Genomic DNA, 15582 nt, shown 5'->3' with positions numbered 1-15582 from the left:
GAGCCGAGGCGAGCCGAAGCTGCCACACGACCTGAAACGAACGCCGCACTGCACCCACACACACACACGCACGCACGCAGGCACGAGAGCATTTATGCTCTTCGAAGCAACCCTCGAAGGTATACGACTGACTCTTGGAACTCTCTCTCTCTCGCTCTCTCGCTCTCACTCTGTTCCCTACATTTCTGCCCATTATTATTATTATTTTTATTTATATTTCACTTTTGTTGTTGGCACGTTAAATATTTCCTGTTTGTCGTCGTCGTCGTCGTCGTCGTCGTCGTCGTCTCTCTCTCTTTCTCTCTCTCTGAGCGTCCGCAAGAGAAGTATAGAAAAAGGAGAGAGTGGAGTGGAGTGGAGTGAAGAGGAAGAGGTGCAGGGTGCAGGGTGCAGGGTGCAGGAGGAGGTCGGTCGCTGGCAGCCAGCAGTTCATGTTATGGTCACGTACTCCTGGGCACAGCTTCCCCTCGCACACTTTGCCGTTATGTGTCCGCTGTGGTCCTCTGCCTGCCTCCTCCGCTACTCCTCCTACTCCTCCTACTCCTCTTCCAACAGTTCCATCTTCTGTTTAGGCTTCTTGTCACTCTCCCCATTTGACTTTCTTTTCGCTTGTCCCTTTCGCCGCTTTCTTAAATGTTTATCTAATTATTTAGACGTTTTCCCGCTTTTCCATCCTACTTCCCCCCCTTCCCCCTGCACCGCCTACAGCGGGGTGGTGTCTTCTCTGGCGTGAACAAAAAGTTATTTAATTTTCAGCATAAATCCCAGGCAAATGTCGTTTACAAATTTGTCAGGGACTCGGGGAATGACTTCTCTGCGGAGGCGGAGGTTGCATGGTTAATCGGGGGATTCTTTCTGAATCTGAAAAAACAATAATCCTCTAATTTGACAGGATGAGGGATAGGACGTGGTGGGGGAGTTCCGAAAGGCAGGCTGTCGAGTCGGCAAAACGATTCGGAAACAGCAACGTCTCGGAGGAGGAGGCCAATCCAATCCGAAGCGCTCCGGTAAATTGCCACGACTTCCGGAGTGGAACGGAATCCTCAGGTCATAAATTACATATATGAGTGTATAGGCCCAATCCTTGGATGGATGACAGGCAGAAGCATCAATGGGACTCCCCCCCCCCACACACACACACACACACCGCCCGAAGGAGTGTTTGGATCATTTCTGTGGAATTATGCATACATTTTACACATTTTTAGTCGTCGTCCAATCTGCAAATAATATTGGGAATAGAGAAACCTAGAATGGAACCCCCCCTTACCACCACCCCCTGTACATATTTGCCAACCTGTCAATTCTGATTTATGTACGGCATAATTCCAGGCGTTATAAACTGTTTCTGACAGCTGAGAGAGTTTTCGGTTCGAACTTGGAAACAAAACCCCCCGAAAGGGGTTGCACTTTGTGGCATGTGGGGCTGTCGGCGACATATGTATATGTATGTATGAGTTATGGATAGTACGTGGGGGTCTATTACTTAACATTTGATTTGGGTTCTGTTTCCCCGTATTCCCGTATGCTAATTCCCGACTCTTTCCAGGGAGGGGGAAACTACATATTTAACAAAACGCCATTCATTAGGGCTGATAAATTAAATTAAATATTATTTCATTAACACCTAGGGCATGCCACAGCATGTGGTCCATTCCAGGGGAGGCATACGTCGTGTGTGTGTTCAATAATAGAAAGGACAGTCCCCAAATTGGGGCGTAATACCCTTCTCAATCGCTAATCACTGTTGCCGTTGGTGGGTCAAATAGTCGGGGAAGAACAGGAGTGGAAAATGATGCCTAAGCTTTGTTAAAGGAGACACTGTACTTTGTACTTTGTGCTTTGTGCTTTGTGCGTTGTGCCTTGTGCTGTGTAACTAATTAAAAGTCCAATTATAATTCGTATTAAATCTCCAATTGATCTATTGAAACAGACAAGTGTGGCTAAATACTATGTATGCCAGGGAATAGGAGTCGTTAAGGGCTTTGAAAGTGTTGAGAGGGTAAAATTAATATGAAATGCAAGCCAAGGCATGTAAATGGTTATCGCAAACGACTGCCATTATGTTTACAGCAATTCAGAGAATAACACCTGAGAGAAATGACCCGCCGCCCCAGCCGCACATCCAGAGACCTCCGAGAACTCCTACACTTGCACAATGAGTCGAGTCGAGTCGAGTCGAGTGTCGACTGTCGACTGTCGAGGAGTGTAAACAGAATGTAGGTCTTCCAGGCGAGTGCATACATACATTGTACATATTGTGCGAGAGTATATCCTTTCCTGACTGCCTGACTGCCTGACTGCCCGACTGTCCTGGCCCCGCTCCTCGTTCCCCACTCCCCTGTGGCACCCCAATTATAGCGCGCTAAACAATAAAGAAAATAATAATAAAAACCTGTGTGTGTGTGTGTGTGTGTGTGTTCGGAGCAACCCTCGCTAATGAAGCTGCAGCTCTGCTCTCCACTGTTTGTACACGCAATTTGCCTGTGCCCTACCCTGTGCCCCTGCCACAGTCTCGGCTGCCTCATCCGTTGCCTGGCCCTGGACCTGTACTTGGACGAGGACCAGAACCAGGACTAGGAACTGAAACTGGATCTGAGACACAAACAGCGCCCAGGGATTATCACCAGCAGCAATGGACGGCAAAAGAAAGACCGTAACAGCCGAATAATTGATACCCTCCCTCCCCCCTGCCGGGGGAGACCAGGGGGAGAGGCATATCGGGGATTTATAAGGCAAACAAAATGTAATTTTTTCCATTCACTGGGAAGAGATCTGCCACTCTCTATAAATATGGTATACATATATGTGTGGTGGTGTCCCCACCCCAATCCTTTCTATGAGGCAGACATCGACAGGAACAGTGGGTTGTATCATCTATTCCATGGAGCTTCGGGGACATGCTAGAACTGAGATTTAATACGATACCCATTCTACACTATTTCTCTTCATTCAATCTATTCACAAATACCAATCTCTCTATGGGGTCTAGAGCGGACTAATAGAGCATACCATACCCGAAGAGAGGTGGTGTTCGGTGCGGCTTGGCTGCAGCATTTGATACACCGAATGTCGCTTAAGTTGGTCAAACACTTTAGCCAACTTTTTCCGGAATAGTTGTAGCTATTGTTGGTATTTGTTGTCTCCGTCTCCGTCTCCGTCCCTGTCGCCGTCTCTGTTGCTGTTCCACTTGCTCTCAAATGTTTGGCCTGGAAAATGTGTGTATGTGTGCCTGTATTCCTATATTCCATTAACTACTCCAAAATCCTCAAACGGTGCCCTGTCATGGCCCGAACTGCACTGCCGGACGACCGCAGGGCGACATGTGTGCCGTAGAGAAAGAGCGGGAGGGGGAGAGGGGGGAGAGATAGAGATAGAGACAGAGACAGAGGGTATTGTTTGCCAGGAATAAATACAGCAACAACAACAACAATACAGTGGAATCACAGCTGCAGGGCAACATAAAAATACGCCGCCTGATGGCATATCCTCCCTCTCTGTCTCTCTGTCTCTGTGTCTCTCTCTTTCTTCCACGCTCTATCCCCATCCCTGTCTATCGCTGTGCTGTAACATTTGTTTTGACATTGCTCTCCGCCGTTCTTTGCCATCTGTCCGTCCGTCCGTCCGTCCGTCCGTCCGTCTGTCTTTCCCTCCATATCCCTTTCTCTGTCGAATCTGTCTGGCAATCAGTGTTTTTCTCCTTTCCTCTTTGTAGTTTGTTTGCTGTTTGCTCTTCTCCAACCCCCCCCCCACCATTCGTATAGTTTGTTTGTTGTTTGCACTCGCACTCGCTGCGCTTTTTACACTTGCCTCGCGACCCATGCCCCATGCACCATGCACCATGCCCCACGACTAGTGGCCGACTGCAAGTGTAAAGTTTGAAATTAGTTTGGAAAAGTGTCGAAAAAAGGCATGCCACGCCACTTGACAGTTTTTGTCAACGCAGCGCAGGGCCCGATCGCTCTTAAAAATCGAATGATTTTCCGAAAAATAAGCTCCGTTAACACCCATGCAAACCCATGCACTCTCTCTCACGCACTCTTGATGGCCTTTTGAAGGAATTGATCCTGGATTGAGGGGGTTCCATTTGGTTTTTGTCTGCTCTCTTGACCCCTGATCCCCTGAATCCCTCCCCTGAACTCTTTGAATAATCCCTTTCGAAATTTCCTTCAATCCAGCCATAACCTCAAATCGATTTGATCTCGGCTTTTGGGATTCTATGGCATTCACCTGAGTCGCGAGGCATAGTTTTGCATTCCGTTTCACCGTTCATTGTGCTCCTCCCTACCCCTACCCGCTGGCCTTGCGGCTTCCTCTCTGCCTTTCTTACTGGTCTTCCAGGCGGGAGGTGGAGGTATTTCAGTTTTGGGCAAGTACGCCTTGGGGCGCCATAAAATGTTTAATAAATTGCGCAAAAGTGCGCCAAAAGTGCCAAAAGGATAGGGAGAACAACAAAGAGGAGAGCAAAGGAGCAGTACCGAATGGAGAGCGCCAAAGGGGGAGCAAACGAAGTCAACGACTCCTCCTCGAGCACACGCACACGCACACGCACACGCACACGCATACAGAACATATTCTAATGAAGTTCAAGTGGAAAGCAGGCCCCAGCCAAGGGGCAGGCAGCGGGGGCGTGGCACACGGCTCTCTGGCATTCGTGGCACGTAAAATGTATTGAATAATTACATTCGGGGCCGCCTAACGGCATACGAAATGAGGCGTACTCGTAGTCCGAGTCCGAGTCCGAGTCCGAGTCCGAGTCGGAGTTCGAGTCGGAGTCGGCCGCGAGACAAGTGCCACCGGCCGGACATTAGCCACGCCCCCAAAACCCCTCCACCGCGTTGTCCTACTGTCATGTAATGAGCGCCGCAGGCATTGAAAATTTCGAAACGCCGCAGGAAATAAACTTTTTCGTGCGGCAGCCCCAAGCGTTCCCCCAAAAGGGGAACAGATAAAGATTGATGAATCCACAGAAATGCATTTCGCCTGAAAATTGAATTTCATTGGAACTATCAGGGAGGGGAGAGGGGACAGGGGAGAGAGGAGAGGAGCGGAGAGGAGCGGAGCGGAGAGCACAGACGGGGGGTAATCGGAGGCCGATGGCCTTTAAGTAGTGCTAAAGTATCAATCAAAATGCGTGCCCTCACCAATAATCATGACGGAATTACACTGAAATCTTCCAAGGTGAAACTCAATCTCCATCTGCCCCTCCGTCACACTCTCAAGAGGAAAGATCTGAGAAAACGGTTACCGAATCAGAAACAACAAAATGGAACGAACACAAAAGATGATTTATCTTTACAAGAACCTGAGAGGGGGAGACCCTGCCAGAGTGCGGGGGCGGAGGGGGACTTACAAATTGGATTGCCACAGGGGATCGGAAATACGGACTACAGACAGACAGAAAGATATAAGGCTCCAAAAACGATTGGCCAACAGTGAATATAATCTGGTTTTACCTTAGAAAACTCTGGGGAATCCTACGAACATGTAATACATGATTTAGATGATTTTGATACCTCCTCTTGAGACAAGACAAGACTTCTACAAAATTTGGTTTCGGTTGTAAAAAACTAACTTGTCTCCGTTCCAATGGTCGTTGTTGATTGGGACAAGCTCACACGCACATTTTCGTTATTTTGCTGGATGCGTTCGTCTGTTCTTTCTACTATTCCGCAGGTTGGTTGCTGCTGTTGTACACACTAGATCAGAGCTAAATAGTAGTTACCCCATCAAAGATTATTATTCCATTGAGTCCTTAAGCAAAACGATTCAAGTATACGAATATACCCGGAAACAGAGATTCCATGCCATTCCTGCAGGCGCATAAGCCCCATTGCTCGCTCTCATTCCTGCCGAAGGTTCCAGCAAAAGTTGCTTGGATTTTCACTTTCCGAAAAGTTGTTTACCCACAGCTGTCCAACCAGGTGGAAATTCATTTTCTTTGCCCTGGAAGCAGGCTCGGATTCTGGGGAAAATGCCAGCGAAGTACAACTCCGGAGGAGAACAATGTCAATGGTTTAATTTATTTAAAATCAATTTACGCAAAATCTTTTCCAAATTCTTTGCGAGTCGACAAATTCAGGGGCGGAGGAGCCGTAGTTGGCGTCTGTGTGGCAGAATCCGGCGGAGTCAGAGGCAAGGCTCTGCTTAGAGCTCAGCAAAGTGCTTTTGGTACTGGCACTGGCTCTGGCTCTGGCTCTGGAAAATCCTGCATAATTTAATTGTCCTGTTGTCGGTGCTAGTTAGTCTGTCTCTGTCTGTTATTCCTGTCTCCCACTGCCACTTGCCACTGCCACTGCCACTGCCTGGGGCAGTGCCACTTCTATAAAGTTGTATGTAGATGTCTGGCTGTAGCAACATTGGGTCTCCCTGCCGACTCCGTTGTCCGTGCAGCACTGCTGCAAGCTGTCTTTAATCCACATGCGACTGCCGCAAAACTCTGCCACGCTGTGGCATCGAGCAGACAGGTGCCTGGGCGGCCAGACACGGCCTGGAATGGGGTTTTTGAGGCTTCTTTGCGGTCCACTTGGCATCATCCATCGGCTTGGAGACCACAATTACAGTGTTTACTTCTAGTTTTACTGCCTGGTACTCGCCCCCTCTCCCTCTTCCGTTCTGGCAGTTAATTAAGTTTACGGGGAAAGTGGAATTTCTTTAAGGCCCAATCAATCGGGTGGTGCTTCCCACCCCCCCCTTCCGACAAATCCATTAGCATTAAATGCCTGTAAACGTTGCAGGGATCGAATCGAATGGAATCGAATGGAATCTTTAATAATCTTCAATTGGAAACCGTCGCAGTCCAGTCGCCGATGGATTCATTAAATGCTGGGGGGGGGGGGGGGGGGGGGGGGGGGGGGAGACTTGGAGCAGAACGCCAAAGAGAGCTGCGGAGAATGTTCAATGGAACTGAAATATAACACCATTTCGGTGGGGGATTTCGGGGCTGTTGTTGCCATTGTTGTTGCCGTTGCTGTTGGTGTCATGCGGGGCTTCCCCGACCCTCGGGCAGACGTACAAATGATTTTGATTTCAATTTTTTTCGTTCCCCCTTTGGTTTGCCTCTAAAAACTATAGCCCCCCCCGCCCTGCCTCTGCCCCACAGATAGTCGGAGAAATATTTGATGAGAAGCATGGGAGAAGTTTTATTGTTGCACAGAGTGGTGGGGGAGGGGGGGGGGCACACTCTGAGTGTGTGTGTGCACTGAATGCCAAAGTTAATAAATTCAAAACACTTGAAATTTCATTTTGGCATATTAAATTTCCCGAAAAGAAAAAGGAAAACCCCCCCAGCCAGGAGGAAAGGAGATACGAGGCAAAGGACCAGGGCGCTCCTCTCCCCGCGCACCGGGCAAAAGTCTCTTAAAAATTTACATATGAAAGCCTGAATGCCTGCCTCTGGGGGCTGGGGGCTGATGGGGCGACGCCACAGACAGCACACATGCAACGGGCGTCGTCCTCGTCCACGTCGTTGGGTATTTGCAATTGCCAGCGAAGTATTAATGGCAGCATTTGAATAACAATGCAGCGACAGAGGATTCGATGTGAATGTGAATGGGGATATGGATGGATGGTGGATGGTGTCGACTCCGACAGGGCAAACGACATGGCATTGCAATGCCACCTCTGCGGGGCACAATTAATGCCTAGCAACGGACTAATTTGAGCTGCAGTCGGGAGCCGCCTTCCCTCTCTACGAAACAACAAAGTATCGGGAAAATCCTGCGGAGAAATGCATTTCCAACCTTCGAGCGGCTCTTCTGGCCTCTTTTAAGCGTCGGATCGCGGGTCCAGAGGCGATTTCCAGGAACGTTCCGATGGCAGCAGCCCACGTAGCATAATGAGCACAGAATTCCGGGGAATTTCGCCAGTGGACGACTGAGAAGGGAATTCATTGAGGGTCTGTGTCTCGGTCTCGGTCTCGGTCTGGGTCTGGGTCTGGGTCTTGCGGTCCGGTCTCTGAAATATGCAAACGTCATTCGGATGCTGTTAATTATGGATGGGATCCCTGGGATTCCTTGGGAGTGTGGGGCAGCCTGAAACGGTAATCCCAGGCACCATTCTTTTATAAATCAACTCGATTTGAGTGCCAGATTTTAGTTTGTATGTGCAAGAAAATTTCTTGTAAATATTGGACAGAAATTTGGGTGTAGAATGCTCAAATACGGATACGTTTGGCAGCTGGTGGTCGTCGTCGTGCTCCTGCAGGTGGAGGGTAAGTGCCACAGCAGATTCCCGATTCCCTCACTCATTCCTTCCGAGTCGTTCCCCCTCTCTGCAGGTCTGCGGGGCGAAGGTCCCCCTTCGCTCTCCGTCCGACATCCTCCCGTATCCAATATCCTCATCTGTATGCCCATCTTTCAGACAAAATCGGGAGCTACTGCTGCGTCTATTCCCCGAAGATCGGCTGCCAGGCGGCCATCAACACCCACATGTACAAGTACGAGTCGAATCCCGTGTCCTACTGCAAGCGCTGCATCGATCGCTGCCTCTGCGACATGGGGGACACGGGCCACCATCGAGCGAGTCCCTCGACATGGCCCGCACTCCTGCTCGGTGTCCTGGCCATCACGACGCTGGGGCTCCACATGAGGCCCGAATTCTCGTGATCTGTGCGAAAAGGAGAGCTGGAAACCCCCCCCGTTGTATGCCCCGGATCAGACAGCATCCAGTTGCCACAGAAACCATCAATTAAGGGCTGGCTTCCATGAATCTGCAGAAACAGGACAGGAGGTGTGTCCAATCGAAAGGGAAACTTTGCCAACTTTTTGTGTGTGTGCGTGTGTGTGTGTGTCGAAACAGTTGTGAGACGGGAGGCCATAGAAACAATCACACATCCTGTCATGAGCTGGATCGTGGCTCATCTATGTTTCTGCTGTGTGTTTGGAGGGTGTTTGGTGGTGCGCGTATCCCTAATGAAATTAAATTAAATGTATCTCCGCCAGTTGGATGGCAAATAAAACGTTTGAAGAGTGAAGAGTTTCAGCTGTCCCCTTGGCCAATACACTTCGAGTGATTGAACATTGACCAGGCGATGGACTTGGCTCCTTCCTGGCCCAGCGAGAAAGTGTCCCGGCCAGGCGGCTGCTGTACGTGACTGGGAACATTATTGTTTGCTTATCTACACTTAATTGCTTCTGGCTACACTTAATAATATGGTGTTCTATACAGCCGCACACACAGCTCTCTATGGGGAGGCCCATCGTCAGCGTGTTGCCGTAGCCGTGGCAAAGCCATCTCCACCCCCGTCGCCAGACTCGACTCTATCTTGGGGCACGCTGTTTGTTCGGTTTCCCACTTTGCGTTGGTCCGGGCATCGTCATCGTCATCGTCTCCGTCGCCATCTCCGTCGCCGTCTCCCTTTCGTTGGCAGCATTTTCATTCAGCTTGAGATTTGTTGCACCATAAAAAGGGCTTCTTCGAGACTCGTCTCTCGTCTCTCCTTCGCATTGTATTCTGTTGCATGCTGCTGGAGAGCTATTTGTATGCCTCGTCCCTTCTCGCTTCTCCCCTCCCCGTTGTCTTCGCTCTGGCGTTCCTCTTTCCGTTCTCTCTGTTCTTTTTGGGTTTCTTTCTTCGTTTTTTCTTTCTTTCTCTCAATTTCTGTGGGTTGAAAAATTTCATTGGAATTGGTTTTTTTTATATACGTGGGTCCCCGCCCCGCCTCCTCTTTTTGATTTCTGATGGATTTCTTCTTTTTTTTCGGTGACGCTGGACATTGGCATGTGTGTGCCTGTGTGTGTGTGTGTGTGTGTGTGGCATGCCTCATTAGTTCAGAAGATCTAAAAGATTAAAGCAGTTGTTTTCGGTCATACGACACCGTCGCATCGATCGCTTGATTGGACATTTTCCACCCCTTTTGGAAATTTCGAAATACATATTCGGCATTTTCCGACCCGAAAATTAATTATGTTTTTGGCCACAAGATTGGCCACGCCCCTTCTGCCTTCAATGCAATTTCAGTGGCATTCAACCCAAATTCCCCTTCCACTCTCTCTCTCTCTTTCCCCCTCTGGCTTCTCCCCTCCATTTCCATTTCCACTTTCATTTCCTTTTCCACTTTCTGTTCCATTTCCCAGCATCCATCCATCCATCCATCCATCCATTCGGTCGTCCCATCTATCGGCGAGTGCTAATTGTTACGAATTTGCAACCCTCTTTGGAGGGGGATGGGCCCTAACTCCAGTTGGGGGTGGGGGGGAGGGGGAGTAGGCGGTCTGCCCTGCATTCACTCTGATATCTGCTCGGGAGCCACAGAAGTCGTTGGATGTCTGTTCCGGAATGAGAAAGCGTTTGAAGGGTTCGAAACTTTCGATACCCTTGCCGATATATCGATGCTAGCTAGATGTTGGATGGTATATAGGGTAGTCCTATGGGTTCTGGAGTGCTCCAATCATAGGTTATTCGACTTCTTCTTGGGGCCAAAGGAATCCTCTGTGCAGAGTCTCAACCAGTTCTGGGTTTTATACAGATTCCCGACCATATAATAGCCGATTGAGTAACTGGAGATATTGTGTGGGGCTCTCTCTTAGAGAAGGCACGCTCAAAGGCCACCGCTCTCTCACTCGCGTCTGGGCCCAGAGGCACCCTTTGATACCTTCGAAACGATCGACATCTGAATATCATAGAGTGCAAAATATGACCCTTTCTCCAGGAGTCGTTTTGTTCCCTTCAGATGCATCGATGTTGCATTCATCTTCCATGCGACAATTGCCAATTTAACTGTGTGTGTGTGCCTGTGTGTGTGTGTGTGCGTTCCCTCTCCTCCCTTAAGACTGCAATTAGGGGGCGTGGCAGTGCTGCCCAGGAAGTGCGTGACTTGCAGTCAGTACATGTGCGTGTGTGTGTGTATGTGTGGGAAAATCAATTGAACAACAGAGGAAAAGAGGGATGCAGAGCGAGGCAGAATTCAGAGCAGAGGGGGACTTGGGGGGGGGGGGGGGGGGTGGGGCACACAACTGTTGTTGCACGACCAATAATCAGGCTAATAAACATTTCATTCACAGGCCTCATTGAGCCGGGGTCCCAATCATAACAACGTCGGCGTCGACGTCGGCGGCGGCGGCGGCGGCATCGTCTGCCGCTGCCAAATGTTCAATAGGATCCATGGCAAACAAAGGCACCCCCCGCATGCCGCATGCCACATGCCACATGCCTCCCCCTGGCACCAGCATATGGGGGCAAGACGATGGCTTTCCCTTTCATCGCTCGATGGCCTGTCATAATATGAGGGGCCCCCGCCCCCGCGACCGCCTCCGCCCCCGCCCCGAGACCCACAATTGGACCGGAAATTATTCTTTTTCTTTGGTTTCTTCTGCGCCAGACACAAGTTTTTCGCCTTGGATTCCGTTTGTCAGGGGGTCCTCCTCCATCCTCCAACGCTGGGACTCCCAGAAATGGAGTTGATCTCCGGTTTACGTACCTGGAAAGAAAGGAAAATGAAATTTCATATTTAGTTTATCTCTCAGATGCGCTTCAACAAAGCTTAAAGTTAAAGATACAAAGATACAAATTGTGAGGTTTACTCCTTTCCCCCCAACCCCACGGAGCCCTGTTTTGGAATCACTTTTCCGCCAGACATCTGCTCGTAGCAATCAAAACAGGAACAATAGAACAACCGCCCATTCCCAGTCCCAGGCCCCCACTCCTTTCCCTTTGAGGGGGGAATCTACCCCCAAACAAGGAACTGGTTAATCCCCCGCAAAACCCTGACGATTAACCAACACAAAACCCCGAAAAACCCAAACCAAGTCGCGCCGAACCGCATTGAAAATTGCAGCCCGAAAAGAATTCGGGCGAACGCCAGGCACCAGATAACGCCGGCAGATATCGAAGGAGTTACGGACGGATACTCCGCTTAACGGCGGGACATGAACCTGCCTGCCGTAACTGTAACAAAGACCCGGCCACCGAAGGCGAGTAAAACAATTCCAATTAAAGCGACGCCACAGGAACAGACAGATAGCTACCGCGGAAGGAGTAACTCCAGTGTACACACGTACTGCACGCATCTGCCGGGGTGGGCAGGGGGTCCCGGGGGTCAGCCGGAAGGGCCAAGAGGCAGGGCTCGTCGGCAGGGGTCGCAAAGTCATGGGAAATCCAATTGCAGACCGGCGCGGGGCCACAACTAAATATATTTCGTATTTTTAGATGGGATTAAAGTTTCCCAAGGGGCAGCAAGCGGCACCCAAAAAAAATTGCATATCCAATGAGCGGCAGAACGGAAGTGAAAAGTGCATTAAAACGGAGCGGCGAGGGGGGGTTGGGGGGGCCAGAGGGACGAGGGCAAGGGTTAGCCAGAGCCCAAAGAAACAACTGTCGAATCTCCCACGATATCCCAATAGATGTATACACTGAGCGAAGGCACCCCTCTGTCCCCGGGGGTGGGTTGCATCCCCGGCAGGCGGGCGGGCAGGCTTCAATGATGCTTGAGCCATCCGTAACCCCATCGAACCCCTGGCTACGGCGGTCAATCAGTTTACAACAATAACAGTTTCTGAAGGGTCAACACGTGGTCCACATCCTCATCGGCACATCGCCTCATCGGCACATCGCCACATCGTTCCCCGCCCACATCCGCGTGTGTGGCAGGCTGTCGACTCCGTGGCGGGCATTTTGTATATTCAATTAGCCGCTGCCTCCATGTTGAAAATTTCCTCTAACTCGATGGAGTGGCAGTGTGGCAGTGGCAATGGGCTCTGGCGGCTCCAGCCCACTCCTTGTTTCGGTTTTGCATTTCTAATGCAATTTGCGGCTGCATCGCTTTTGTTGCCGTTGCCGTTGCCGTTGCCGTTGCGCCCCCAAATCGTCAGTGTGTGGCGTGTGTGTGTGTGTGGCGTGTCGTGTCCATTAGCACCTTGATGCTCATAATACATATTCATTAATTGGCCAGGGCCATCCCCTCTGAATGGGTGGTGTTTCCTTTCTTCTTCCCTCTTTCCTGCGAATGGGAGCTTCCTTTCTTCCTTCCTTCCCTCTGAATGGGAGCCCCCCTTCTCCTCTCTTCCCTTGGAATGGGAGCTTCTGTCTTCCCTTCAAATCTGAGCTTTGTGGCAGGCCTGGCGAGAGCTTTAATTATCACCTTCTCAAGGGGTGGCGAGTCCTCTCAGGTCAAACTCTTGCCCCCATCCCCCTTCTCTGCCCCACTTTGGCCTCACAGTCACCGCAAAATGTTCTCATTCATTCGGAACTCCACCCCACCCCACCCCACCCCAAGGGCATCCCGATTGACTATTGTAATTGCCCATCCAGCCCTTCTCTGGGATGTGCGCTGGACGTGCACCTTTTTGTCTTTCACATTAGTTAAAGCTTGCGGCTTTCAGGCGGCAAGGCAACAAATAAAGCGACTTGAAAACACGGCAAAGCACTTGAGCGCAACACTTTTAATTTTCCATTGCCCCCCCCAAGACCCTTCCTCATTTGTGGGTTAGTTTTTCGGGCAGGTCGGGGTGTGGGGTGTGTGGGGGTGAACTTGAAACTGATGCCCGGCACGTGGACGCCCTCCTGGGTGGGGCGGGAAGCGACACCCAACGACAGACGGGTCGGATCAGGGTTGGGCCAAAGGGTTGGGCTTGGGCACAAAACATATTCCACGGGAAAGCCATATTAAGGAAAAGGTTGCGGCCTTCTTTGTGTGGCTTGGAAAGCCCCACCTGCCGTTTGCATATACCTTGCAGCAAACTATTTAAATGGGATTTCCAGGCACCCTCGGCCTCAGCCTCAGCCCCAGAGCTGATGCTGTGCGGCAGACGTCGGCACGCGCTCAAATTAGTGACTGAGCAGCAGAGGCAGGGGGCAGGGGGCAGAGGCAGGGTGCAGGGGCACGGGCAGGGGCAGGGGCAGGGTTCAGAGCTCGTGCCACTCCGCTCTCTTGCTGTAGCTTTTGCAACAACGGCAACAACAACAATGGGATTGCGTATAATCAAAAATTAACATAACAATACAGTTCCCCCGCTCCCCCCGCTCCCCGCTTGCCACTTCCCCCTCGCGGAGAAGCAGCAACAAGAGCGCCGCGGCAAAGTGTTTTCTGAAAACAAAAAAAAAATACATACACGAGTACGAGCATAAGCCGCACCGAAATGAATTTGTGTGGCAAGAACTTAAAGTTGCCCCTGCCACAGCCACTGCCACTGCCACTGCCACGGCCACGGACAGAGCCAAGACCCTGAGCGTTGCCATAATGAAAGGGTAAGCAAAGGGCAGGGCTTCGATCAGGGGTTCCAGAGAGAGAGAGAGAGAGGGAGAGGGCACCCAAAGGAGAGAGGGAGTCAGCAGTAAAAAAGGTAGAAGGAGATAGCCATAGCAATGAGCATGAGGCGAAAGCGGTTTTGCTTCACAGAGGAGAGAGAGAGAGAGAGAGAGAGAGAGGGAGCGAAGGGCAGGCAGGCAGGCAGGCAGGCAGACAGATGGACCGATGGAAGGAGACAGCTACAGCCACAGAGAGAGACAGAGAGAGAGAGAGAGAGAGAGAGAGAGCAGGATACGGGGAGAGGTAGAAGGTAGGCGGAGGGAGTCAGGCTGGCGTACAATTCGATAAAGAAAATTCCCAGCGGGCACTTAATTTACTGCCTGGCGTTTCATTTCGTTTACATTTCTCATGCATTACCCCCCTCCCCACCCCCCTCACGGGCAACCGATAGATGCTGTTGCACTGTTGCCACATTTCAGGCAGGATCTTGTGCATAATCCGTTAACTACGGCAGATAATTCCACCAAATTGGATCCAAATCGGGCCTACAGATCGCCTGCTCTCCATAGAACCCCCTAACAGACTTCAAAAGCACAAAACTTGGGCCCTGTTCAGCCTATTCCCAGAAGTTCCGCCGTTTTAGGCTCGGAATGGATTAAAGTTTGATTTTTATCTCATACAAATGGTATACAATCTCAGACAGAGATCATAGAAACCCTTAACCTTTTGTAGAGAGCCTGGAGCCGCTCTGAAAAGCCACGCTGAAGGAGTTCTGCACCATATAAATGTATGGACGTTACTCCTCTCACTCTTTATATTGTGTTTGCCCCAAACGATCTAAATTGACTGGATTTTAACCAAGAAATGGTTGGAATACTATGGAAATGTTGTGATGGGAAGATTAACGCCAGCCTCACAGCCCACCAAATGACTTAAATTGATCTCTTGGAAACCTTAAACCAATTTAGATGGAAATTAAAAGTGCCCAAGACGCTTTTTATGAAATTTCCGATCACATTGGAGTCTTTTTCGAGTCCTCAAACTGATGAAAATAATCATAAATGCGCTCAATTTCTGATCATACGGGAGCCGTGACTCTTCCGCTTTACCGATCCGCTGCGTAGCACTTTCGAGTGGTATTTCTAATCATTTCACTCCAAAGAATATTCATTTTATTTTGGGAAAATTCTATAGTGATGATTATCTTTGCCAATAAATCTGTAAGGTGGGGGTTTGTGGGTGCCACCTTCGCGGCTGTGCTGCCATATCTCGCCCCCTTTACCCCTTAGTTCGTGCCACAGACGTACAACAGACTGCTGCTGTTGCCCCACTCGTAGATCAATTTACATAGTTTCGATCCTGGGAATTGGATTCACGTTTCAGGGGCATGAAAAAGT

The 15582-nt window shown here is 50.2% G+C and overlaps 2 protein-coding genes across 4 annotated transcripts in view; one reads left to right on the top strand and one right to left on the bottom strand.

Annotated features, from left to right (window-relative positions):
- Positions 1 to 15582, bottom strand: part of LOC108159204 (zinc finger protein jing) — a 128251-nt gene that overhangs the window by 11936 nt on the left and 100733 nt on the right. The gene's annotated exons all lie outside the window — the stretch shown is intronic.
- Positions 7256 to 8967, top strand: LOC117185702. Of its 2 annotated transcripts, none has more exons than XM_033391042.1 (2): positions 7256 to 8212; positions 8279 to 8967. In XM_033391042.1, the coding sequence occupies exons 1-2, from the start codon at positions 8152 to 8154 to the stop codon at positions 8587 to 8589; spliced, it is 372 nt and encodes a 123-aa protein (XP_033246933.1). In that variant the 5' UTR covers positions 7256 to 8151; the 3' UTR covers positions 8590 to 8967. The 2 variants fall into 2 exon arrangements, with proteins under 2 accessions (XP_033246933.1, XP_033246934.1); XM_033391043.1 differs by having other exon boundaries at positions 7262 to 8212; positions 8362 to 8967.

Source organism: Drosophila miranda, chromosome 3 (assembly GCF_003369915.1).
Source record: "Drosophila miranda strain MSH22 chromosome 3, D.miranda_PacBio2.1, whole genome shotgun sequence".
Classification (NCBI taxonomy): Eukaryota; Metazoa; Arthropoda; class Insecta; order Diptera; family Drosophilidae; genus Drosophila; species Drosophila miranda.
This window is presented reverse-complemented; position numbering and strand designations above follow the sequence as displayed.

What these genes read in the sequence shown, in the direction of transcription:
- LOC117185702 (XM_033391042.1), top strand. Translation starts at nt 8,152, where the DNA reads ATGCTCAAATACGGATACGTTTGGCAGCTGGTGGTCGTCGTCGTGCTC. An exon ending in CGTGCTCCTGCAGGTGGAGG is followed by an intron (nt 8,213 to 8,278) that starts GTAAGTGCCACA and finishes CCCTCTCTGCAG; the next exon opens with GTCTGCGGGGCGAAGGTCCC.